Source organism: Larimichthys crocea, chromosome III (genome assembly GCF_000972845.2).
Source record: "Larimichthys crocea isolate SSNF chromosome III, L_crocea_2.0, whole genome shotgun sequence".
Classification (NCBI taxonomy): Eukaryota; Metazoa; Chordata; class Actinopteri; family Sciaenidae; genus Larimichthys; species Larimichthys crocea.
In genome coordinates, this window is record NC_040013.1 from 32,241,478 (window position 1) to 32,265,982 (window position 24,505).

The window sequence follows — 24,505 nt, forward strand, 5'->3', positions numbered from 1 at the left end:
AATTTAACTGACCATCATAGGTGTTTATGAGGGAACAGGATAGTTTGTATTCATCTTGTATCTTGTTTGTATGAAAAAAAACATTTAAGTGACTCAGCAAGCAAACAACAATAGGGGGTACAGAGTCCTCCTGTTGTTACGGTAACAGGCCGAGGAGGTCTCTAAATGTGAAAAAGAAGAACTCCCCCCTTCATTAGGAAATTACACACCATTTGCCCCTCATTCCTATCCAGTTACCCAGGCAACTGTTAGCTGTAATTTGGGTTAATTCACTGGCTCCTGGGCCCTTCCGTTCCCCATTGTGCCCCATCATAAAAGAGATATAACACAGATGCGCACACACACACAAACACACACACACACACACACACGCACGCACAAACTTTTCTAGTCTAATTTCTAATGCAGTAATGCACACAGTAAGAGAGACTAATCCTCATTATGTTTGCTTCTCTCCAACAGAGACCGTGCATGTGAATATCAATGAATTGCACTGAAGGAAAGGTTAAGCTTAAATCTATTCATTCCCAACACCTGTATACAGCTGCACAAGTGAATAAGTGATGGAATTCTAGACTGGTCGCATAATTGTTGAAAATAAAGTGGCTTCCATCCAAATTTTGCACAAAAAGACACTTGTCCTCTCTGATCCTGTCCTGTCTTGAAGTCGGGATAGAGGGAGGTCGACTCTTTTTCCTTACAGAACAAAAGGAATGGAAAATTGCGTGTTTCCCATGGGGTAAATATTGAGAGAGCAGAGATATAAACGTACGGAAGAAAGGCTTTTCGGAGCTGCCTGGGTCTCTGTTGCACTGCCAAAGTCCTGTGCGTCACTTGATCCATTGTTTAGTGTAGAGAGGTCTCGGTAAGCAAGCGGCTGCCTCCCTGCTCCAGCTGCAGCCTCTCTACTGTTTATGTTTGCAGGGCCCTTCGCCTTGAAGTGAGGCTACACAAGCAAAGCCTAGCCATATGTGAGCACTGGGCCGTCAGAGAAGTCAGTGGCCTTTTCTTTTCCCTTTTTCAATTCATCCCCCCCTCTTTCTCTTCCCTACCTTCCATTCTCTTCTTTCTACCTCTGTCCCTCTTCCTTAGTTTTGTTTGCTTTCCCTTGCTGACAGTGCAGCCCTTCCCTGACAGCCTGCTCTTTTGGAGAAGATGAAGGGTTGGAATTATCTTCTTGAGTTTCAAAGACCACCATCCTGAATAGGGGAGAAGTGGTAGGTATTATTACCCCTGTGAAAAATAATTGCCCCAAAAACTCCTGTGAGAATGAATCTTCATGTGCTCAGCAACAAAGTTTGAGAGACAAGCTGGAAATTAGGTCATAGACATATTTAAGCTAGTTGAATATTCTAATATTTTTACTAAAGTGTCATACTGACAAGCACAGCACATGCAGGAGATGGAAAATGTTCAGAGAATAGGCCTGGAGGAAATATAGAGTCAAAAATGGATAGTGTATATAATTGGCTATTGGGGTTTTATAGCTTTCCAATAATTCACTCTAATATTTTTATTGAGAGTTTAGCACTATCCAGTGTTGGAGGAAAATTACTGTTTTGATTCAACAATTACCATATTAGATTGGATGTTGTTTTTCAAGCATTAAGGTGAATGAGTTCCAGTCCGAAGCTAAAACTCCTGGGTCGACCTGGAAAATTATTCGTGTGGCAGGTTTAATGGTATTATGGTGTGTGTGTGTGTATGCGTCTGAAGGTTAGTGATCCTGACCTTGGCTCCTGGGTGGGCTGCGATGGCTGTGTGCTTGTCTTGGATCATCTCTGGACCCTTCTGTTTACTGAAACAACAAGCAAGCAGTGTCCAGGGAGGAGAGAGGAGTCACACAGGGAACATCCTCAAAGGCAGCACCTCTTTCCTTTTGTTTTTCCCCTTGCTCAAACACACACACACACACAAACGTGCGCACACATATGAAATCTGCATGTAGACACTGTATTCAGAGTCCTGACCACCCACATGAGCTATGGTCATCCAGTGAAATGAAAACGATGACTTTCCTTTGACCCCTTTCTTAATGAAGCGCTCAGCTGCTAGAGGCGTTAAGACAAGCTGAAGCCAGTTCGACTTAATATTTGTGCTAAAATATGATCCCATTGATGGTAAAACCATTATTCTGCAAGTGGAGGAGAGAAGCTCTCCCACATTGATACTCTGTAAAGGAACAGAGCAATCTTGACTGCCTATAACCTGCTATTATGACAACTCCGAGAACTTCATTTGATGTTTGAGGCTTTGAAAGTGGTAAATTAAAAGGTGGCATAAATGTGCGCACCACTAGATTGCAGATAACCTCAGGTAAAGAAAGTCCCTGCTCTTGAGCAAAAACAACCTTTGATTTCAGCTGCAGATGACACACACATTGCGGCTTTTCAGGGAGGTACAACTACTATCAGTGCATTACAGACACCTTCTGGAAATTCCCACTGGTGGAGAGTAGTGTCATTACAATAAATTAAACTGTAAATTAAACCAGGTAAATGTGTGTGTGTGTGTGTGTCTGTGTGTGTGTTTTCTGCCTGCTGCCGATCCATATTACAGTAATCAGAAGTGCTATGAAACCTTAACATTTTGTGCCCTCTAGTGGCTATATTGAATGTTACAATACACAGTGAATACAGGAATCAGTAAACGATTACATAGTACGAGGCCTTAGAATAAAGGGTGTCAGGTGTTGTACAGATTGTAAGTCCCTCTGCAATTTGTAATATTAGGTGATGTAAGTATATTCCCTTGTTTTAACTTATCTGTATTTAACCAGAACAAAGGATAACATCAATAAAATCAGCTTGACTTGACAATCCTCTATTTTATACACAAGGTGTTATGGGACTCTGGACTCGATGCTGCCACTTTGCCTCTTTGACACTGATAAAATGATGACTTTCCATAAATTATTACTTCTGATAGCAATATTAAAAAATGGTTCATTTAACTTGACTTTTACTGACAGGACAATCAGTATAAAGACATGCTGGGCAGTCCACCATTGTTCAGAAAACACAAAACTTTATTTTTATTAAAAATGGAGACCAGGAAGTTTCCAGGAACACCAAATACTGTGAATAAGGTGAAATTTCTGGGATAAAATGATGCAAAAGACTTTAATTTACCATATAATGAAATGATGCAGAAATAATAAAAAAGACTTTGGTTTGAATAGCTTATTTATTGTACATGAATCATGGTGTGTTCAAGATAATGTATGTCACCATATGTTTTTTCATACAAACAAGATTAATACAAACTACTTATCCTGTTTCCTCATAAACACCTAGGATGGTCATTACACAATATGCCTGTGAATGCGTAAAAATATATTTCCAACCATAAAACATTTAAGGAAAAAAAAATCAAATAAAGAGAATGAAACGGTATCAGAAAAACATTTATACAAAATCGCACTCATAGATGTATTTGAATACAAAAAGTAAAAAAAAAAAGAAAGTTCCCCAAAAACTAATGCCTTAGTCACCCTAATCTTCTACAAAACAAAAAAGGAAATAGGCCTATGATCACTACTATGTGCTTCTTAAGTTTGCAAAATCAAAAATACTTTAAACTGACAATATTTCTATATATTTATATTTTTATGATGATCTTTTAAGTACATTGTCCATTTTTAGATGCTTTGCAGTTCCATTTCTTGTCTATAATTCTTTTTTTATGGTGTGTTAATTGCTGTAAAAGTTCTGTACCTGTTTTAATAAGCATCATATGGGATAAATAAAGACTATTCTCATGTGGATATGAGTTATTCTTTGCCTTTTCCAAACAGTCAGGCTAGACATGGATCATCTAGGTCACTCTGACCTCTCTACTCTCTCACTTTCCCTTTTCCTTGCATTATCTCTCATGGGGAGGATCATTCATCACAGCTGCCTAAACAGCCCGGTCACCCCATGATTAGTGACTCTCAAGGTCAGGCAGCTCCGTCAGACATCTCCATAGCACATACTAATTCACATCGTTGTGTGTGTCTACTTCTGCATATGTACGGGAATGTTTGTGCATGTTTTAAACAGCAGCTGGCTATCAAACCCAGGCCTCCAGTGTATTCTCATTTCTAAGGAACCACGGAGAAGCTCATCAGTTCTCTTCCACCCCCAACTGGTTTTGTGGAAATCAGAATGGTGACTGACACCTGAAGTTGTCTGGTGGTGTACTCATCTGATCAATTGCTTCCTCCATCTCAGAGGGGAGAGGACGATGCTAATGATAGTTGCAGGTGTATTTGTGTGTGTGTGTGTGTGTGTGTGTGTGTGTGTGTGTGTGTGTGTGTGTGTGTGTGTGTGTGTGTGTGTGTGTGCGTGTGTGTGCGTGTGTGTGCGTGTGTGTCTTACAACATGGTGTGTGAAATACATACAAATACACAAAGGAGCAAATAGACAACAACTAATACTAAAATATCTTATGTCAAAGTATATGAACCTACTCTTGAATGAAGAATGGAGCGGATTGATCAAAAAATTAATGACAAATAAATAAGGACAAATCCAATTTGAGGGAAACTTCCACATTACTAGCACAGAGTTAATTAATTAAAATATTATTATATATTCAGAGGCATCAAAGCTCCTATAGTAACAAGTAGCTAAGGACTATCAGGAGTGTGTACATTCAATTATATGTTACTGAGGCCATAGTTAAGGCTGCATCATACTTAGAGGTGTTTCTAATGCAGTCCGTGAGACTATGACCTCATTCCTAAAAACAAACAATAACCAAATTACAACAGTGTCAAAAAACATTACAGACGTCATAAATGTATATATACAATGTAACAAAAGGTACTACTGTACTCTAACTTATGGTAATGGTTAGGTTTGTCAGTACCAGTTCCATAATTATACCATTTCCTCTTATTATTTATTTACAGTTTGAAAGATTCAATTAAAATATCTTTATATTGCTCCTCCTGATTTGTTCCTATGGTTTTTAAAGTTGTTCTTCTTGATATATTCTTGTAGGCCCTGCAGCATAAAGTCCTTGAGAGGGATAGTCTGCAGTATCCAGCTCTGTATGTACATACACACGCAGGGACAAATTAATCTCTTGCCATGTTACTTAGCATTATTTGGCATTATTATGTTGTGCCAATGAATCTTACCAGAATTATGTGACAGATACAGCCGTTTGTTTTGTCTCCAGCTCTGATGTACTGCAGGGAGCGTTCAACAAACTGTTCTGGAGACAATGTCACCATGTTGGTTTTTTGGTAACCTGACATTCGAGTAGAGACCCCAAATGGAGCCACTGCCTAAGAAAATAAAACAAATAGAGATAGATTTTAAAGATCTGAAGAAGAAAATCACTTTAATGTTATTTTTAAATTATTCTCTCTTCCTTTAGTTTTGAAGACCTTGGGGTGGAGTCTCAATAAGAATCAGACTATCTGTATAATACCTGTATAATAATCTCTTTATCTTTATATTCAGCTTGAAGGCTTTGAGAAAATCTTTCCACAAACACCTGTAGGAACAGGAATTAGAGCATCAGTAATCATACAACGTGATCTAGGTAATCAATAATAACTTGTTGACAATGCAACTTACCTTAGATGATGAATACAGTGTGTACATGGGGAAGGGAACAGAAGCAACCCCAGACGAAATGTTTAATATTAACCCTTTTCCCCTGTAGACACATAAAAAAAATCAATAGTGGTCTTTCATTTGTGGCTAAAAACACAGTGTTAAAATGTATAGTTCAGGTATTTTTCAGAAAGTTTCACATCACACTGAAATCATTTCTAGAGATTTCAAAGATGGTGTGGGGATGGTGTGCTCGGGTTTTTCTGGCTGTGCTGCTGTAACTCTGATCCAAACAGCTGATTTTTGCTCTAATACAATGCATGGGGAAGTTGGGCTTATGAATAGGAATATGGAAGTTCTATGTTTAGTGCCAAAAAAGCTGTTTAAATGACATACACTTATAAGGAATATAGATTTTTTTGAGGTGGGCCTTTTTTATGTGGCTAAAATATGTTTTTCTGTTGACCCAGTCCAGTCCAGCAGTGGTGGTATGGGTGCAAGTAAGTAGGCTTATAAGTGCCTCATACAATCTCATTTTATAATACCTACATATCATATTCTATTTATCCTATTACACATTACATCTAATGAACAAAATATGGGTAGAAAACCTGTTCTCCATGCCTGGCAGGATTATTTTGCACATCTGGAGAAAAAGGAGAATAAGTTCAGGTCTGAGACAGATATAAGCTTTTTTAGACAAAGTTCAGAAAGATAAAAACTATTGTTTATATGAACTTGATCTAATGAACATATGTGGACTGAAATTAGTAAGTGACAGACAGTATTTAGGATTCTTTGTTTCTGCAACTACACACCTGTCACTAAATCTGTACTGTGTACAAGAACTGTTTTTTTCATTTGTTTGAAGAGACGTAACAGCAAATACTCTTACCTTGACCATAGTCCTCACATTGCAGTTTATCACCTTTGTAATTGTCTGAAAGCATAAATAAACATGGATCCAAGTGAGCTGTTTTTATTGATAATAAGAGGAAGACAATGTTAAGGGGAGGGTACTGTTCAATTCTCAAAAGGGACAATAACTTCAGGAAGTTTTCTTAACTTCCTGAAGTTATTGACCTCTAGTAGCCTGCCTTTATTTGTTGTTTGTCTCGTGCACATCATTGAGGATCCAGAATCACACACATGGACAATGTGATACACAGTGCTGCTAATGATTAACTATCGTTCCTTTACAAGTGAACTCCATAAAACACTAACCTGGTTCAGCTCTTCGTGTTCAAGGAATTGGCAAGGGATGGTGCTGGGCAGAATTCCCACATTATTGACTGGGTTAGAAAAAAACATCCAGTTTTAAAGGGGGGAAGAAAATTAGCAGATGTTACTATCCAATAAACAATGATACTGGAATCTGTGGAAATAATTAATCTTCCAAACATTATATGGAAAGATTAAAAAAAAAAGAAAGAATCCAACCTAAAACCCCAATGTTGAGGCCCTTCAGCTGATCCTCAATGTCACTGAAGACATTTTCCTTTATGAAGTCTGTTACTATGACTTTCACCATCTGCCCTGTGGTATGACCTATGAAGAATAAAAATGTAGGGTCAGCAATATACTGTGAATTGTGTACTCTTGTATACTTGTTTTTAATAGTTTTTACCTATGTCCTTGGCCACCACGTCCAATTTTTCTTTGGTTCTACTGATGATTACCACGTTCATCCCTTTCTTAGCCAGCTGAGGGAAGTAATGATGATAAAAGTTGAATATTTTATCCCGCATGATGAACTGGATTGTGAATAGCTTCACTTGACTTCACTAAAAATTATAATATTTGAAAATGTATTCACTGTCCTATACTTTACTTTCAAGTACAAAACAGTTTGTTACACAACAGTATTTAAAAAAAAAAAAATCACTTACCATGAATGCATATGCTCTTCCTATGCCTTCTGAAGAACCAGTCACCACTAAAGCAGGGATACAGGGATTAGTCCATCAGTTGCCATATTCTCTTACAGTTTCTATTCTAAACACTGGGGGCACTGTGATCTGCACTACGTCACCCTCTTACTCAATCCCAGGATTGTTTTAATTGTTTACTCTAAACCAAACCCATCCTGTTCTAACAGACTGTACTATAACAGTGTGTTCCCCAGTTCTGATAAAGAATTTGCTGAGAACAAATAGGAACTTCTTTCTGAGTGTTCACTACTCTCCCATCTCCTCCCAACTAAACATAAGACCACAGACTCTGTTTTCCACTATACATACAGTGATGTGTATTAGTATTCAACTAGATCTGATTTCTCAGGACTAAACTAAATTTATGACATTTCTTCTCACATATTACATTTGAGAATTTATTTCATTTCCATGTTCTGGCTTTTCTCTTTATTTTCTCTGGACGAGAAAGATTAGCCCTGACATATTGGCCACTTCAGTCAGCTAAGAAAAATCACCACACTTTGCTAACTCTGTTCCTGTTGGTAATCCGAACATCTCTATTGTGTTGACATGGTAACAGAAATCTGAGTTGGTTATATGCCACTCCAGGAAGACAATTTGTATTAGTCACTTAATATCTGTGTGACGTTCATGAGATGATATGTGTGTATTTATCTTCTCTTGAAAAAACATAGTCTTGATCTAACAATCCCTCATCATTACAATGTTCCAAGTTGCTCTTTTGTTCCAAACACAGCTGCAATAGAGTACCGGGAATAGTTCTGCCAGGTGAACTATGCGCCACCCCTAGTCAACAATATTTCTTATAGATTTCACTTGCCCACACTGTTGACAGTCAGCACTGTACTGAAACTAAACTTTTCTTGCACGTTACAACAACGCAGCGCTGACTGTGCCACCACAGATCATATAATTTTATGATCTTATTTGTGTGGAAATGTACTGGTACCCTTATCCAACAGATGGTCTTGATTTTTTTTTTCTACTGCACACGTTGTGTCGGGTCCCACAAGGCTCAATCCCTGGTCCAATTTTTTTTAAATTTTTTGGCCTTTTACAATAGTACAACTGAAGATAGACAGGAAGCAGAGAGAGTGACACGCAGTAAATGGTCGTCCAATGCGGGATTCGAACCAGGGCCAGCTGCAGCGAGGACTATAGCCTCTTACACGCGGGGCGGTCGGTAGTTTTAGTTGTTTCCTGCCACCATTTTGCTGATGATGTTAAACTGTATGTTTCATTTAACCCTGAATGGTGTTGGAAGGGTTATTTTGACCAATATCTAAATATCATTATCTGTATAGTTTTACTAATTTATCTTGATTTACTTATCCAAATATGTACATATAACACATAGAACGTTTCCATTAATTTTTTATGATTTAATCTAAAGATGCTTTGCATAATATTCACTGAACGTTGACTAATAATTTATGATATGAGGTACTAAAAAATCCCCAACTATGATCAGGATGCTGTCTGGAGCGACATCCAATTGATGATCCCCAGTTGGAAAATGTGGCTAGACAGAGAAACATCTTGGCCACCCTTCTCAGTCTGCTGCTATTAATCCACTCTTGGATAAGTGTTGAAAATAGATAGATAGATCTTTAAAGTCAAATATCCAGCTGCTTAGATGCTAGCACCATTCAAAAATGGTATCAAAGAACATTACCCCTCTAATACTTAAATATTTTATTTTTTCCAAGCTGTGCCCATCCCAATTTTTGGCTCTTCAATTACTGCCATTTGCAGCTAACAATAAGCTAGCCATGTTTAACAATAACCAGAACAAATTGCACGTTACTTATGAAATGTATTGTAAAATGAATTGAGTCTTGATATTTTAAATATCCTGTAAAATGCTACTTACCATTTTCAGTATATTACTCGGTTAGAAAAACATTAAAGTCAAATGCTCCTGTAGTAATATTTTCCCAGGTATTAAATTACAGGGAAATAGATGATTATATAATATTTGGTTATATACTGGGAGTGTTCAGTGTCAGGTTTGGTGAACGATAATAATGATGACGTCACTCTGTCACTGTCCTTTATGCTAATTAGTTCTGAGAACTGGTATGACCTGTTCAGTAGGTCACTGTTATTTAGGTCAAAGGACAATAATTTCTCTGTTTGGTCTATTAATGCAATCTATGTCTTATGACTTGAATGATCTCACATCTGATGATAAATAACTACATCTTAACAATTATTGCTGACACAAGCACCTATAGACTGTCCTCAAATACACATGCTATTTAACCAAAGCCACAGACAACACACACTGTAAACATTCAGTCCTCAGTTGATCCATGTATCATACAGTACATCTCAGGCCACTGAAGGAGACACAAACTCTGTGTCCTGTTTTAGATGGTCAGGGCAGAGGGACAGGGCTTATACAATGTAGAACGTACTGTTCTGATGGCTGTTTTTCCTCTTCTTGGAGTGGAATGAAAGTGGGCTTTGTAAAAAAAGGACAGATCAGCCAAGTATACTGTTTTTTTTATTATGAGGCTTCTTTTAGCACTGTGGGAGACTGAACAACCTCTTCAGAAGATGCCAAAGTTTTTTTTGTGAGTTGATGAGACTGCCCTGGGACCTGCATAGTAATGTTTCAATGTAATTACTGGCAGAAGATCTGAGCGGCAAACCAGAGCTAACTGTGTGCCCCTAGTTGCATTTAGGTTAAAGCACACGGACACTGTCATCTGGGTACATGTTTTATTGCCTGCACCAGCTGGAGAATGTAGTAGTGCCTAGTTCTTCCATCTATTCATTATCTGTAAACACTTATGCTTATCAGGGTCATGGTGGGGCTTGAGCCTATCCCATCTAACTTTGGGGCGAGAGGTGGGGTACATCCTGGACAAGTCGCCTGTTCATCACAGGATACATAGAGACAAACACACAATCACACCTACAGCCATTTTAGAGCCACCAATACACCAGAAATCAGATACATAAGACTGATAATATCTTGTTGGTACAAATGTAAGCAGCCACTTGATATGAGCATGTGTTCGGGGAAAGTTAGAACTTGCCTCTCCGTTCAAAGTGCAGTCTTGTGTAACGGTGCAAAGTCACAACATGTCTAGAAGTCAGAACATCCAAATTTTCTTCTTCTTTCTTCTTTTCTTTCTCATGTGAAATTGAGCATAGGACTATAATAACTACTTATGCAGCATTCATGTTGTCGTTTTACAGAACAAATTCATTTGTTTGTTATGACTATGGCTGACATCTTAATTGCCCTGATGATATCTGTCCAACCCATCAAGTCCTAGCATGTATTAGCCCCACAATATGATCTACTGTAGGTCTGACATACATCACAGTATATACACAAACACACACACCCACCTGCCCATTCTCCCATAGAGGTGAAAAAGGACTTTGACAGTGGAAACCACAGTTTTGGAAAAATCATCCTACTGAAAAGCAGCAGTCTCACTCCATAGTAGACAGCAATGGTAGCACCAAGAGAAATAAAAAACAATTCCACTAAATCCATGCTTGTCCTGCACATCAAACAGTTCCAAGTCTGTGTTTGTGTCTGCTCCGGGAGAAAGTGTTTAGTTCAGTGATTCCCTAATGACAAAAAGAGGAAATAGTCCTACCGGAGAGGACACTCCCATTTAAAGAACACACACAGAGACACACAAACACACACACACACATGATCTGATGACACAGATTCAAGCTGATACATGTGATTATGTGGTTTCTTAGCAATAAACTACACTATACTGATTACCTTATTAATTTCCCTTCTCTTTATGATAATGACTGAATTTATTTGTAATCATGCAATAGACCCCTCTCAGAAAATCTCAGAAATATAGAAGCCCAAACAGCAAATCATTTACACAAAGCTTAAATGAATGAACAATAGGCTCACACACACAATATGAACTGACATGGTCACCTCCCTGGAGAACTGGTTTCTTTTAATTAGTCTAGTTTATGATCATAATTCATATCCAGCCTTTTACCTACCTCTCTTTGAGTATTGTTGTTTGCACACTCATCACATTGGAATAAAGCTCAACCCAGAGTGTTGTCAAATTAGTAGACATGCAATACTAGGTTAACTTGACCGAGTTTTGATAATTTCCCCACCCACTGTACTTGTGTGTGGGTTCTGTGTTAGCTACTTCTATGTCTCTCCTGCAGAGCCCTGTTAAAAGCCATTTTGGTCAGGGCACAATTAGTTAAAAAAACTTGCAAGGAATAAATTGTATTTTATTCTATTATTGTAATCAGTATGGTAATGGAATGGAAGTGTGAGAAGATGTTTGTATGGAAGTATGTGTGGCAAAATGGCGTGAGGAATGCGAGCTTCCTGGAAAAGAGCCAGAGTGAATGTCTGTTGAAGAAACCTGTTGAAGAATAAGAGGCAAACCATCTTGCAGAACTTGTTTATTGCACTTGACACGTGGCCATAAAGCAAACGTCTTTTGAAAGTTTATGCAATTTTTTGCTTATACATCTATAAGTTGAGTTTGATATTTTGAAAATGTTCACCAAATTTATATAATTTTCCTTGTGTACGATTACATATACTGTTATTTTATCTGAAAAGATTAATAGATTTTCAGCGTTTTATATGACCTGAATATCTTTGGGATGTTGACTCTTGAATGGACAACATACAAAGGATGCCAAATATAACTACGTATTACTATTAACATTTTCTTAGTTTAGTGATGACATTAGTCAAGTAATTATTATTTAATAGGATTTATTTTGCAAGACTGAAGACTGGTTTTACTTCTCTCTCATGCTCATGGAAGACTAGATGCAACATCAACAAAGGCGTTGCCAGGCTGGCAACTGGCCATCAGCTTTTATGCTGAAACTGAAAATATGGTTGCCATATTTACCTTATATTTTGCATTTATACATCTGCAACATAACAATGAAAACGTGACATATTCCTGGTATACAAAATACCAGTACAGCATCTGTTTTCATGTTATTCACAGATCAATTAAACAATAATCCAGTAAATTACTGCTTGCCTTGTCATCTCTTCTCTACCTTTCAGATAGATCGATAGATCGATGCTGTACATCCCCATCCCTGTCAGACCCAGACTCAAAGGAGGAGTCAGATGCAGAGATTTCACCAGCTGGGTAGAACTTTATTAAGAAAACACTGAGTGACTCAAAGAAAAGACTATGAAAATTACCCTAGAGTCAAAATAAAGATACTATTCAAGAATTTACTCTGCAAAACAAAACCACTCTGAAGAAGGAAAAAACATAAAAAGCAAAGAGGAAAAAGGTAACAGAAAATCACTCCACAAGGGAGGACAAAAGCTAAATCTGCTATAAAACTGAACAGAAAATAACCAACAAACACACATTACGTGGGGAAGCAAGGAAGATCTAAGACTGTGGGAACGACCGGCTGGGGTGAACGAAATGAACGAAACACTCTGGCACAAGACAAAGGGAGACGCAGACAAGATATACACAAGGTAATGGGGAAAAGGTGGAAACAATCAGGGCGGGGAAGACAATGAGACCGGTGACACATGAGGAAGGGCAAGTGACCTGAAACGAGAGGAGAGTTATCTTTCAAATAAAACAGGAAACGACAAGACAAGACAAAAACCCAGCTTGACCTCACCGCGTGACAGTGGTTGTCACTGAAATTAAGTAAAAGTTAAAAAAAATAAGATTTTGGGTGCATTACCTTACCCAGTTGCATTTTAGGTTTGCATTAGGCTGCAAGTTGAATTATTGCTACATTTGTGAGTGTTTAGGTGAACTGGCAACCTGCTCAGGATCACTTATCTTTTATAGTAGTGCACAGTGGCTCATTCTCATAATTCCCCCGATGGTCCTAGCCCACCGACAAGATATAACCTGACATCTAGTGGTGATTTGACAAAATTACATCTACTGTTTTAGTATGGGTATTTGCCAATGGTAATGTGATAACTTTGCAGCCCTGAAATAGAGCTGGTGTGTACTTTGTTATGGATCATTTTCCACTTGCAACTTTTTACATAGATGTATTTTATATTTAATTTGCCTTAATAGAAACCACACACTACTTGTGAACCTGAAGGCCTATGTGATAAAGCATCATTAAGTTAAAAAAAAAGATTTTTGTTTGTCTTATTGGATATCAGGTCTATCAGAAACTATTACTGATGTTGTTGCAGTAATCATAATCATGTTTCCATCAAAGGTTTGTGCAATACTTTAGCTATGACACTTTTATGACATTATATTTGATTTGTTCAACGTCCCATTTGACCCCTAATTTACCCTATTTTATACTGGCCTAGTGTAGATTCTGCACGATACGAAATTATCAAGTCAAGTCAAGTCTTTACTTTATTGTCAGCACTGCTATATGTACAGGACATACAGAGAATTGTAATTCCGTTTCCCTCATATCTGCAGTGCAAAACAGCAATAAACATGAACTTTTATATATATATGAACAGTGTAAATATAGTAAATATAAATAGTGTAAACCAGGGGTCTTCAACCTTTTTCAAATGTAATGTGCAACATTTTAAGCCTGGCCTATAATAACTTGTATATTTACTTTATTCACCTTTTATTTCACCTTATTAACCTATTTACAAATACTTGATTGATTGATAAAAAAAAAAAAAAGTTCATGCATAATGAAATCATTTTTTTTGTAAATAATGAATATATTAATATAAATATTAATGCTTGCAGTTTACTCAATGTCATTTTTCTTATATATTTTTTTTTTAATTCTCACAAATTATTTATAGTGAAAACTGTCAATTATTATGACAAAAATTGGTGGATGGCATACAGATATTTGACTGTATGGATGTTTATGCTGCACTAGCCATCCACGATGCACTGTTTTACTATGCGTATCAGCTCCATAAACCTCAGACAGGGCTTTCCAAAACAACAACAGTGATGATACCTGCACAGCAGCAGCGGCAGCGGCAGCTGTCTCCATCCATCCATCCATCCATTCATTCATCCATTTATTCATTTATTCATTCATTCATCCATCCATCCATCCATCCATCCATCCATCCATTTATTCATCCATCCATCCATTTATTCATTTATTCATTCATCCATCCATCCATCCATTTATTCATTTATTCATCCATCCATCCATTTATTCATTCATTCATCCATCCATCCATTCATCCATTTATTCATTTATTCATCCATCCATCCATCCATCCATGGATCCATTCATCCATTCATCCATCCATCCATCCATCCATCCATCCATCCATCCATTTATTCATCCATCCATCCATCCATTCACGGCGGAGGAAAGCCAGCCAAACCTCTCGCGTCATCAGCGCGCGCCTGCTGTGTTACCCGCGCCATTCCTACAAGCGTGTGTGTGTGTGTGTGTGTCTCCATCTCTGAATACATCTGACCACTGGCAGAGCCTGAGCAGACACTGCTACCAGCACGAAGTCTAGTTTCTCTGCCTGCATCAGTGTTTTTTTTTAGGTGAGTCTGTTGTTTTGTGTCTCTCTCGCTTGAGAAAGTTGTTATTTACCAGCGCACACGTTGTGGGCCACTGGTTCCTCAGTGAGTAAGTTTAGCTCACTGGCTAGCAGCCCTGAAGTTAGCTTTGGCATGTACGATGTGTTGCCTGTGTTTTCAGTGAATGAGCTTATTCTTAAACAACATAGAGATGTCCACTAAAGCTATCCACTGTGGAAATGAATTATAAACCAAAGTAAATGCAAACGCTTTAACGCTGCTCCTCTTCGGACTCTCCTCTTTTTTTCACAGCCGAGCTTGTTTTGGTTTTCTCTGCGCTTCAGAAAAAGAACAAAACTTTAAACTTGAACCCAGTCTGAGGACACGTTTCTTATCGGATGTTTGCTCATGTCACGATGTGGAAATCTTTAGCAATAACACACGTTTTTCTGGGCTGTGTCGGAGGCCCGTGGACGCGTATTATATTATAATAAGGCCAGGCAGGTGATAACTTCAGATCAAATCAGCCCCTATCCTCTTTGTGATGGACAACATTTAAATTAGTAATCATGGAGATAACAAACAGGGTCTGGAGGACTGGAGGGTCCAGCTGTGATGCCGCTAGCATGATCACACTAAAGCCAGCGTTTGATAACTAGGCTAGCTCGTATTTAGCAGCCAGAGGTCATTGCATATGCAAAACAACACACATGTGATTAAGTTATCTGACGTCTGATGGGAGCCTGGACACGCATGTGTTCACCTGAAAGCTTCACGCACGCAGCCGTAGCAGTTTGTTGACATGCTACGTGGTGATTCAACAGACAGGTAGCAGTCGAGCTTCATGCTGAGAGAATCTGAAGTGTTTTTCTTTTTTACCTGGACAAACTCACACCATGTGACAAGGAAGGACAGGTGCACAGGTGTGACATGATGAGCTTTCAATCAGGCGGTACAGTCTTCATACAGTCTGCCAGTAGGCCCTTCTTCACAGAGGCCATTTTGTTTCACAATAGGAAGAGAATTAGTGTAAATAATGGAGGTGATCATGATCTGAATTCAGTCTGGCCTGTCCTGTTGTTGTTGTTATGCATGCTGATCGCTCACTGGGACACTTAGAGCCATCATTGATGTTAATAGTAACACGTGCAAGTCAAAATGTCTGCAGTGAAACGGGCCTGTGATGTTGCAGACCTAGTGGACCTGCTAGACAAAAAAGCACCAACAACAACAACAACTGACCACATTTCAACTGCGTACCAACGTCGTACGAGTTCTACAGTAGATCTTGTCCTTCGTCACTTAAAGATGCTGTGTCACCGTTTTGAAGCTGTTATGTCGAGGAATCATTGGCAGACTGCTACAGTTGTTTTTGGCACCTTACACTGATCGCCTGTTCTTTTTATCAAGGGTTTTTCCAAAAACCTCCTAAACCAGAGTAATCGAAGTGATCATCAAGAGTCTGGCGGTGAGAGTGTCAGACCCGAGAATTTGCTCCGAAGTCATCTTTAAACAAGACCCAGTCCCTGCGTTCAGACTTTTATCTGTTAATGTGTATAACACAGACATGGTCGACACTTCTATCATGACACCACAGATTTGATCATCTCGACAGTGTCAGCTCACTGATGTAAATACACGTTTCTCAACCCTTAAATGTAACACTCCTTAAGCGCACTTTTTTTCACCGATTTATCAAACACCTGTTGAACAAGCAGCACGCAAACTTCGGCCACTCTGCCCGCTGTTACTTACTGCCCTGCTTGGTTTGTTTTAGCGCTATACAGAAGTAGTTATGCTGCTGACAATATTGTATATTATATTGCTGACAAAAAGGTAACACAACATTAATTATATGGGGATTCTATAGATATCTTAAATGCAGCAAAGCGTGGATTCAGTCTGTTAAAATATGCCATTAGTGAGTGTCAACCAAGATCACAAGCTCAACGTATATTTTCCATCATTGCCACACCATTATGTTTACAAGTTACAGTACAAGCTCACTTTTGTCAAGGCAGACAAGGTTAAAGCTTTAAGTCATTATGTATTATGTTCTTTAAGCCAAAAATATATTATGCGGTTCATTTCTTTGTCATATGACTTGTTTTGTATTACGTTTATTTGAATCAAGCCATGTTTGCACAGTTTAATTATTGCCTTGTTTTAGTCTGTTTTTGTTTTTTTATGTTAATATACTGTATTTAAAGCTTTAACTAATAAACTTTCTTCCGGCATCAGTCATTATCAGGGTAGTCTGATAATTTGATAATGCTTCAAAATGGAAGCATTATCAAATTATACCATGATAAATATCGAGATCGATAAATATGGAAACAATTCTTGTGATATGTTTTGTGGTATCGAATATCGAGTGTGTTTATGTTAAGTATCTGTGTTTTCAGTCTTTTCGTATCAAGCGTATCTCTTGGCTGCACTTGACCCGACTGAGCCATTGACTGTTTCCTCGTGAGGCTAAACTGTTGTCAGACGATAGCTGATGAGTTCTGAGGTCGGTCTTTCACTGCTCAACATTCAGCCTCTCTTTGTTTAGTTGAGGATGAACACAGTTTGGTTTCAGGCTTTCTGGACTGCTGCATCTGATCACAAGTAATGGAAGATGAGAGCAGCATTCCAATCACAGTTGCGTCATATGTTATTTTTGTTTGAATGACTAACCCACTACATAACTTAAGTTGATGATACTGCGCACATGGCGGGCCATCACAAACCTGGAATAGGTGGCCTGCATACCACAGTATCCTTTTATCTACACACTGAAAGCACATCTGGGCATTTCAAAACTGGGATAAATGCTTATATCACGTTTGTTGTGGAGAAATTGCTAAAGTTAATGGTGAGGTCAAGAGGGAACAAAGTGTTCAGGGGCCTCTGATGTCTTTTGCTGTATTATTTATTGACGCTTGGCCAAGGAGAATTAGAGACACTCTCAAAGTACATAAGAAGTGCCTGACTCGGTCTCACATTCTGCCCAACCCATCCTGGTGGATAGACTTTAAACCCCTACAGATAACACCACAAATACTATACTCCCAGAATTGGCCAAAGAGAATGTATTTACCCATGCAGGGGTTATTGTCAGCATATTCTAGTCTGGTCTGGAGACACTCTGCAAACTATATATTATGTATAAGAAGGCAGCAATAGGTCTCTTTGACCCTGGTCACCACAGTGTTGAGATAGACTGCCACCTGCAGGTCCCAATCAAAGCCTAACAACTACTACTGTCGAGGACCTCAAGGCCCACACGTGACCCCGTGTAACCTAAGGATGGAAAATTCCATTACAACGTTTATACTCACAAAAACATAACCAGGATACCCAATTCTACCCGATCCATCCTACTGTATTATGCTCTGCAGATACGGTCACAGCTCATAACAGACAAACCCCATCGCAGAGTCTTAATTGTTGTTGAATCAATAATTCATGGTCCATTTATTAAAAGAATCGGTCTCTGTTAAATGACAACAGGTGTGTTCAAAGCACTTACTTTGGAGTACTTTATCCCCGTGTGGAGATGGCCGAATGCTCATGCCATTTACAGAAGCACACTATAGATAAATGGTGCTGAATATTTGTTTATGGGCTGTAGATGGCAGCCTTGCTCTGGAGTTTTGCCCCCTCTTATTGAAACATACTAATGAGAGCTCACTTCCACCACACTACCTCTATGCACAGATGACCGTTTCTGGGGAGGATTAATTGTTTACTAAAAAAATCCGGCCATTATGTGAAAAAAGAAGTGTGTTTTTCACATAGTTTTTGGAATAAACTGCTTCTTGTAGCTCTTGACTATCGAGACATGATTACTTGACAGACCTTGTATTCCTTAAATTTTTCATCTCACGCCTGTCAAATATATTGTCTGAAAGTATTGTATGCACTAAAAGCTGCAGAGGTAGAGAGGTGGGTTATGTTTTTTCCTAGTGGAATTAAATAAATAACCAATTTATCACTGACAAAGTCCTCTGGAAATGAGAAATTGAGATATGATCTTATAAGATAGGACTCTTGGTCCCAAAGTAGGTCTGGTGTGGCAACTTTTTGTTATTCTATCTGAGAATCCCTTTCTTGAGGCGCAGAGGAGACTGACTCAACTACTTGCTTTTGAAACTTAAAAAGCCCTGTGAAGCCTGGGTGTTTGAATATTATCCGGGATATAGAACATCTCTTTGCATGGTAAAGATGACTGCCAGTATTTCTATTAGGTGAGCTTTTCTTTATTCCGAAGGATTTGTTTCTTTCCCACTGAAGTTTGACAGTGATTTCAGTGCTGCCTGATCTATAATAAAAAGGGAGGAAAAAAAGGATAACCCCAGACAAAGCAAGCAAATGTTCTTTTTTTTGTCTGTGTAATTTGACTACCTCAGCTTTCAGTTGATGTTTTATTATGCTGTTTTTCCCCACAGTGAAACTATTTTAAAATGTTTTGTTTCCGCCCTCAACTCAGCCAGAACTTTTCATCACAAGAATCTCTTTTCTTTCTTCTTCCTTATTCTTCCCCTCTTGTATCCCCCCCCCCTGCAGATATATCCAACTATGGATATGGACGGTGCCAGTTCAGTGGTGCTGCAGGCTTTAACCCAGGCTACTAGTCAGGACACAGCTGTGCTGAAGCCCGCGGAGGAGCAGCTCCGACAGTGGGAGACTCAGCCAGGCTTCTACTCGGTCCTTCTGGTGAGGGATGATATCAAATAATTGGAATAAATCTGCTGGAGTGAAAGCTATTAAAACTTAAATGAACTGAGATGGTAATAACTGTGTTGTATTTTACAGACAATCAGACAATGTTGGGGTTTGTCCTGATTTCAAAGCACTTTACATCCACTGTATAATATAGGTTTCTTTTCACAGAAAATGGTAGAAATGTAATCTAATATGTGTCATTATACTTTCATTAGTGAATAATCACCTGAAAATAATAAAGAAAAATCCTACAGACTAGTCGTTTAAGTGAATTAATCCCAATATTGTGAGAGGTAGAGAAACACGGAGGAAGATGGATTTGCGTTAAAGAAATACACAAAACTCAGTTTAATAGTATTGAGATTTATTCCCAGATGTTTTAACCACGCTGTCTTTTTCCAAGTCTACGATCAAGGTCAGTGGTACAACACAGCAGGTCAACACAGCTTTAGCGTGCGATCATCCTCTCTGTCTTGACCGGCACCTAACTTAACAAACAAAACACGTTTGTTTACTGTCTCAGCTGGGGTTTAATGAAATGATTGATTTCAGTTTAATCTCTGTGCATTCAGCAGATAAATTGGCTCAGGATGTGCCCAACCAGGCACAAAAATGAAAATATATTATTTTCTTTATTTTTTTTTTCCCCTGAATATATTGTGGATAAGAGAAGACAACAGACAAAACAACACCCTTCAAGACAAAGTATGTCTTAGAAGACACATTCAACAATAAAACTAATGGGGTTTGTGTAACATTTAATTTGTCTGACTTAATTTTTACACAGTACCTCCAATTTAGAATACACAATATAAGGGGGTTGTGTTGAGCCTTTTGTCAGGTTAGGATAAAAACATTGAGGTTTGCAGCAAGAGATTACAAGTAAACTGTTACATAGAGAAACACGTTTGTTTTTCTTAATTGTTATTGTCTTTGAATGTGAATTACAGCGAGGAAGATACTGCCTGTTGAGGGTTAAACACAGATATGCTTCACATATTTTTAGATTCAGTGTGACTTGCACTTCTGGAGGATGTCATACTGAATAACCATCCACACTGATGTACTGAAGGAATAACGAATGCTACTTAAAACGTTTAAAATGATCTTCAGTATCAAAGTCATCCAGGCAACTGGATTACTTTCACACTCAGGGATACTTTACAAAGAAAGTGTTGATGGATAATTTGCCTTCATGGCAACATGGAGGCGATCATGTTCCATGACTTTGAAAACCCCTCTCTTAGATCATCTTTGACTTTAAACTTAGTGTTTGATTGAAAATGCACAAAATTGAGTTTATGCTTCATTTTTATGTAGCTCCCTTTGCTGCCATGGTCCAATATCAATTAAGCCAAAGGTGCGCAGTGTGTCCCATCTCATTTAATTCAGGAGAATTATGTCTCTGTATATTATTACAGAAATGGTACAGGAAGGACAGCATCAATAAATCCAATGTTTGCCTGGCCAGCTAAATTCAGGATGCACTGGTACATCTAATAAAGGTTTAATGGCAGTGGCAGATTTTTACTTGCAGATTCAAGTAAATAGTTACGCCGTGCCGGCCTGCTAATGGTGCTCTGTTCCCTTAATACAACAGAGGGATGTTTTTAAAGTGCATTTTAACTCATGTTTGTCCCCCACATCTCCTAAACCTGGAAAAAATCAGGAGCCAAGATTCCAATCTCTGATATTACGGTGCAGCTCTTTATGGAGCTAGTGTTGTGTAGAGAATGGGAGAATGACTTTGAGAACTCTGTGACAGTACTTTCCAAGGTTATGGCTACATTTTACAAGTGAAAAATGTTAGCACTTGTGAATAAAACTGCTTTAGTGTGTACAACTTAGACACTCCAGATCAAGTCTTGTATTTTGTTAAACACGTGTGTTTTCCCTTCCGTAGAACATCTTCAATAACCACATGCTGGATGTGAACGTCAGATGGCTGGCTGTGCTATACTTCAAAAATGGCATTGACAGATACTGGAGGAGAGTAGCGCCTCAGTAAGTGCCTCCTTGTCTCCTTCCACATTGCTGTCAGCCTTGTTCGCTCAACTCTCCATTGTTTTCGTCGTCTCTGTTCCAATGCTCGTCTTTATTCTCTTCTTCATTGTCTCTTTTCCTCAATCTTAATCTCTCTGCCTGTTTTGAGGGTATTTTCTCACAGATTTGTAGTTGCATTTTTCTTTTTTAGGTTTTGTTCCTCGTTGCCATCATTTTACACATTGTCTTTTACTAGTTATAGCTTACGTCTGTAGGTCCGTCTCCATCATCTCTCACTGCGTTCCTTCTTTTCCTGATTATTCATACCATTGTTCTCTGCGTTTATTCTTTTGTGTCTGCTTCTGTCTGGTGGTAGATTGGTTTTGACCATTCAAAGCCTACATTCTGTCTTTGGATACCTGACTAAAATGGCTTTTGTTAGACTTGAATTGAACATTCTCTTAAATTTTGCAGGACAGCGGTTTACCAGAGGTAATCAGCTCTGTCTCAGCACTCTGCGGTCTCTCTTTGGCCACTTGAAATTATTGCTGTTCTCTTCTTTTTCGTTTTCTCCTTTTACTAAAGTCGTTTCACTCTTGTCAGTAGTTCAGTAAATTGCATTTCATTTGCCAGAGGGCTGTGCATGGGGTTTCGGCCTGGGTTATTTACCTGATTACTGTTGGTCCATTGTCATTAATTTAGGATACTGTGCGGCACAGCATGTCACTATATAAAGCATCGGGCACATTAAATAGCATTTTATTCTGTTATTGTAGTGACTTACAGTTTGTATTTCACCTGAGTTCATTTGTATTTTAACCATAGAAGACATCAATCTAACATGCTTGAATATTGTTTAAAAAATACACATTGAATCCTTTAAGTCCATTTTGGTTTCATTTTCTTTCTTTAATTTCTGTAAGACACTGGCCAAATGTAAATGATATGCTGTCTTAAGATATTCCCAGTGCAGCATTGTGCATGGTGGCTCACTGGCATGGGTCACTTAAGCGTTATGAAGCCATGATTCATGTTATTAGTTACCTTTTTTCTGTTGAGACAAGTCAAAAGGTCTGCTGCGGAAAAGGTCAATTGCTTTTTCATTAATTGGAAAACTGCCTCTTATGTCTCTCTTTAATTAATGCTATCCAGGACTATACTCGGGCCTGCCAGTTGTCCATAATGCTGGGTTATGAAATTGAAATTTATTTGAATTTAGTGTAGAGAGTGGGTAAGAAAAAACAGAACTTAACTCTTTTCAGTCTCCCTTTATATCTCTGCATATCTCCAACATAAAAAAAATGACTTAAATTACTCACTTTAACCAAGCAGGCATCTTATTTCCATTATCTTTGGTGAATTTCCCAATTTCAACCCCCCAACAAAGTTTGTACGCTGTTTAAAATGTAAATGCAATAATTTAATTGAAATGAATAATTTAAATTAATCTGCAAATCCTTTTCGACTTGTATTCAATTGAGTGCAGTACAAAGACAGGATATTAAATGTTCAAAAAGCAGTAATATACGCTCATTCTGAATTTGATGCCTGCAACATGTTCCAAAAAAAGTTGGGACATGTTTACCACTGTGTTACATCAACTTTTTCTTTTAACAACACCCAGTAAGCGTTTGGGAACTGAGGACACTAATTATTGAAGTTTTGGAAGTGAAATTCTTTCACATTATTGCTTCAGTTGCTCAGCAGTGCAAGGTCTCTGTTGTCATATTTTGCACTTCATAATGCATCACACATTTTAAATGGGACTACAGGCAGCCAAATACCCAGACTACAAGGCCAAGCTGTTGTAACGCATGCAGAACATGACTTGGCATTGTCTTGCTGAAATAATCGGGGATGTCCCTGAAAAGATGTTAAAAACCTGCATGTACCTTTCACCATCAATGGTGCCTTCACTGATGTGTGAGTTACTCATGCCATGGGCACTAAAACACACCCATGCCATCATTGATCTGCCTTTTGAACCTTTTGCTGGTAACAATCTGGGTGGCACTTTTCCTCCTTAGCTCAGAGAACATGGCATCCTTCATTTCTAAAACCAATTTGAAGTGTGGACTCATCAAACCACAGCACACTGTTACACTTTCCATCAGTCCATCTCAGATGAGCTGGGGCCCAGAGAAGATGGCAGCATTTCTAGATGTTGGTGATATATGGCTTTCACTTGGCATGGTAGAGTCTTAACTTGCATTTGTAGATGCAGCAACACACTCTGTTTACCGACAACAAAGTTTTCCAGAGACCATGTAGTAATATCTATATCTATAATTATAGATGGTGAAAAGTTGAATTCCCTGCAATTGTGCGTTAAGAAACATTGTTCTTAAACTCTTGGACTATATGCAGTTTTTCAAGTGTTGAATCTCACCCCATCCTTGCCCATGAACACCTGAGCCTTTCATCATCCATCATGATACTATCACCTGCTACCAGTTAACCAGTTTACCTGTGGGATACAAGCAGGTTTCACTCCCAGTCTTTTGAGTGTTGGCACTTTGAACACTAATTATATTAGGCAGGTCAAAAGGGATTTTCAAATCATTACATTTTGTTGTCATTTACATTTTACACAGCGTCCCAACTTTTTTGGAACCAGGGTTGAACTTGTATGTAACTAGGTATTTTAGCAGATGCAAACATTGTTTTTTTTTGGGTTATATTTATATTATTGAAACAGATTGAGTCTCTGTTCTCTGCATGTGCTGTCTCTTGGCTGATTAGACTATTTATGCCACAATGAGCCAGACAGATGTTTTATACCAGTAGCGGGATGATAAATTGTTGCCATCTATTATTGTAACAAATTGATATTTTTGATTATTGCTGCATTATTATCAGT

General features: G+C 38.4%; 2 protein-coding genes across 2 annotated transcripts in view; one reads left to right on the forward strand and one right to left on the reverse strand.

The window, feature by feature from the left end:
* Positions 1-3,045: 3,045 nt before the first annotated feature.
* On the reverse strand, positions 3,046-11,077 carry hsd17b3 (hydroxysteroid (17-beta) dehydrogenase 3). The gene is made up of 11 exons (XM_010732994.3): positions 10,853-11,077; positions 7,442-7,488; positions 7,180-7,255; positions 6,993-7,100; positions 6,777-6,844; positions 6,448-6,492; positions 6,164-6,198; positions 5,574-5,655; positions 5,425-5,490; positions 5,129-5,278; positions 3,046-5,036 (listed from the first exon to the last, which is right to left on the reverse strand). The coding sequence occupies exons 1-11, from the start codon at positions 11,016-11,018 to the stop codon at positions 4,923-4,925; spliced, it is 957 nt and encodes a 318-aa protein (XP_010731296.2). The 5' UTR covers positions 11,019-11,077; the 3' UTR covers positions 3,046-4,922.
* A 3,716-nt stretch (positions 11,078-14,793) lies between these two features.
* Positions 14,794-24,505, forward strand: part of ipo11 (importin 11) — a 104,789-nt gene continuing 95,077 nt past the window's right edge. Inside the window, exons 1-3 of the mRNA XM_019264464.2 lie at positions 14,794-14,976; positions 19,504-19,653; positions 21,566-21,666. Coding sequence (XP_019120009.1) covers positions 19,516-19,653; positions 21,566-21,666 — 239 coding nt within the window. The 5' untranslated portion in view covers positions 14,794-14,976; positions 19,504-19,515. The remainder of the gene's footprint in view (positions 14,977-19,503; positions 19,654-21,565; positions 21,667-24,505) is intronic.

Excerpts from the sequence above, each read along its gene's own strand:
- hsd17b3 (XM_010732994.3), bottom strand. The coding sequence starts at position 11,018 with ATGTGCAGGACAAGCATGGATTTAGTGGAATTGTTTTTTATTTCTCTT. Across the intron at positions 7,489-10,852 it reads CTCTATGGGAGAATGGGCAG|TGGTGACTGGTTCTTCAGAA; the intron begins GTGGGTGTGTGT and ends TCCCTGCTTTAG. Across the intron at positions 6,493-6,776 it reads AACACGAAGAGCTGAACCAG|ACAATTACAAAGGTGATAAA; the intron begins GTTAGTGTTTTA and ends TTATGCTTTCAG.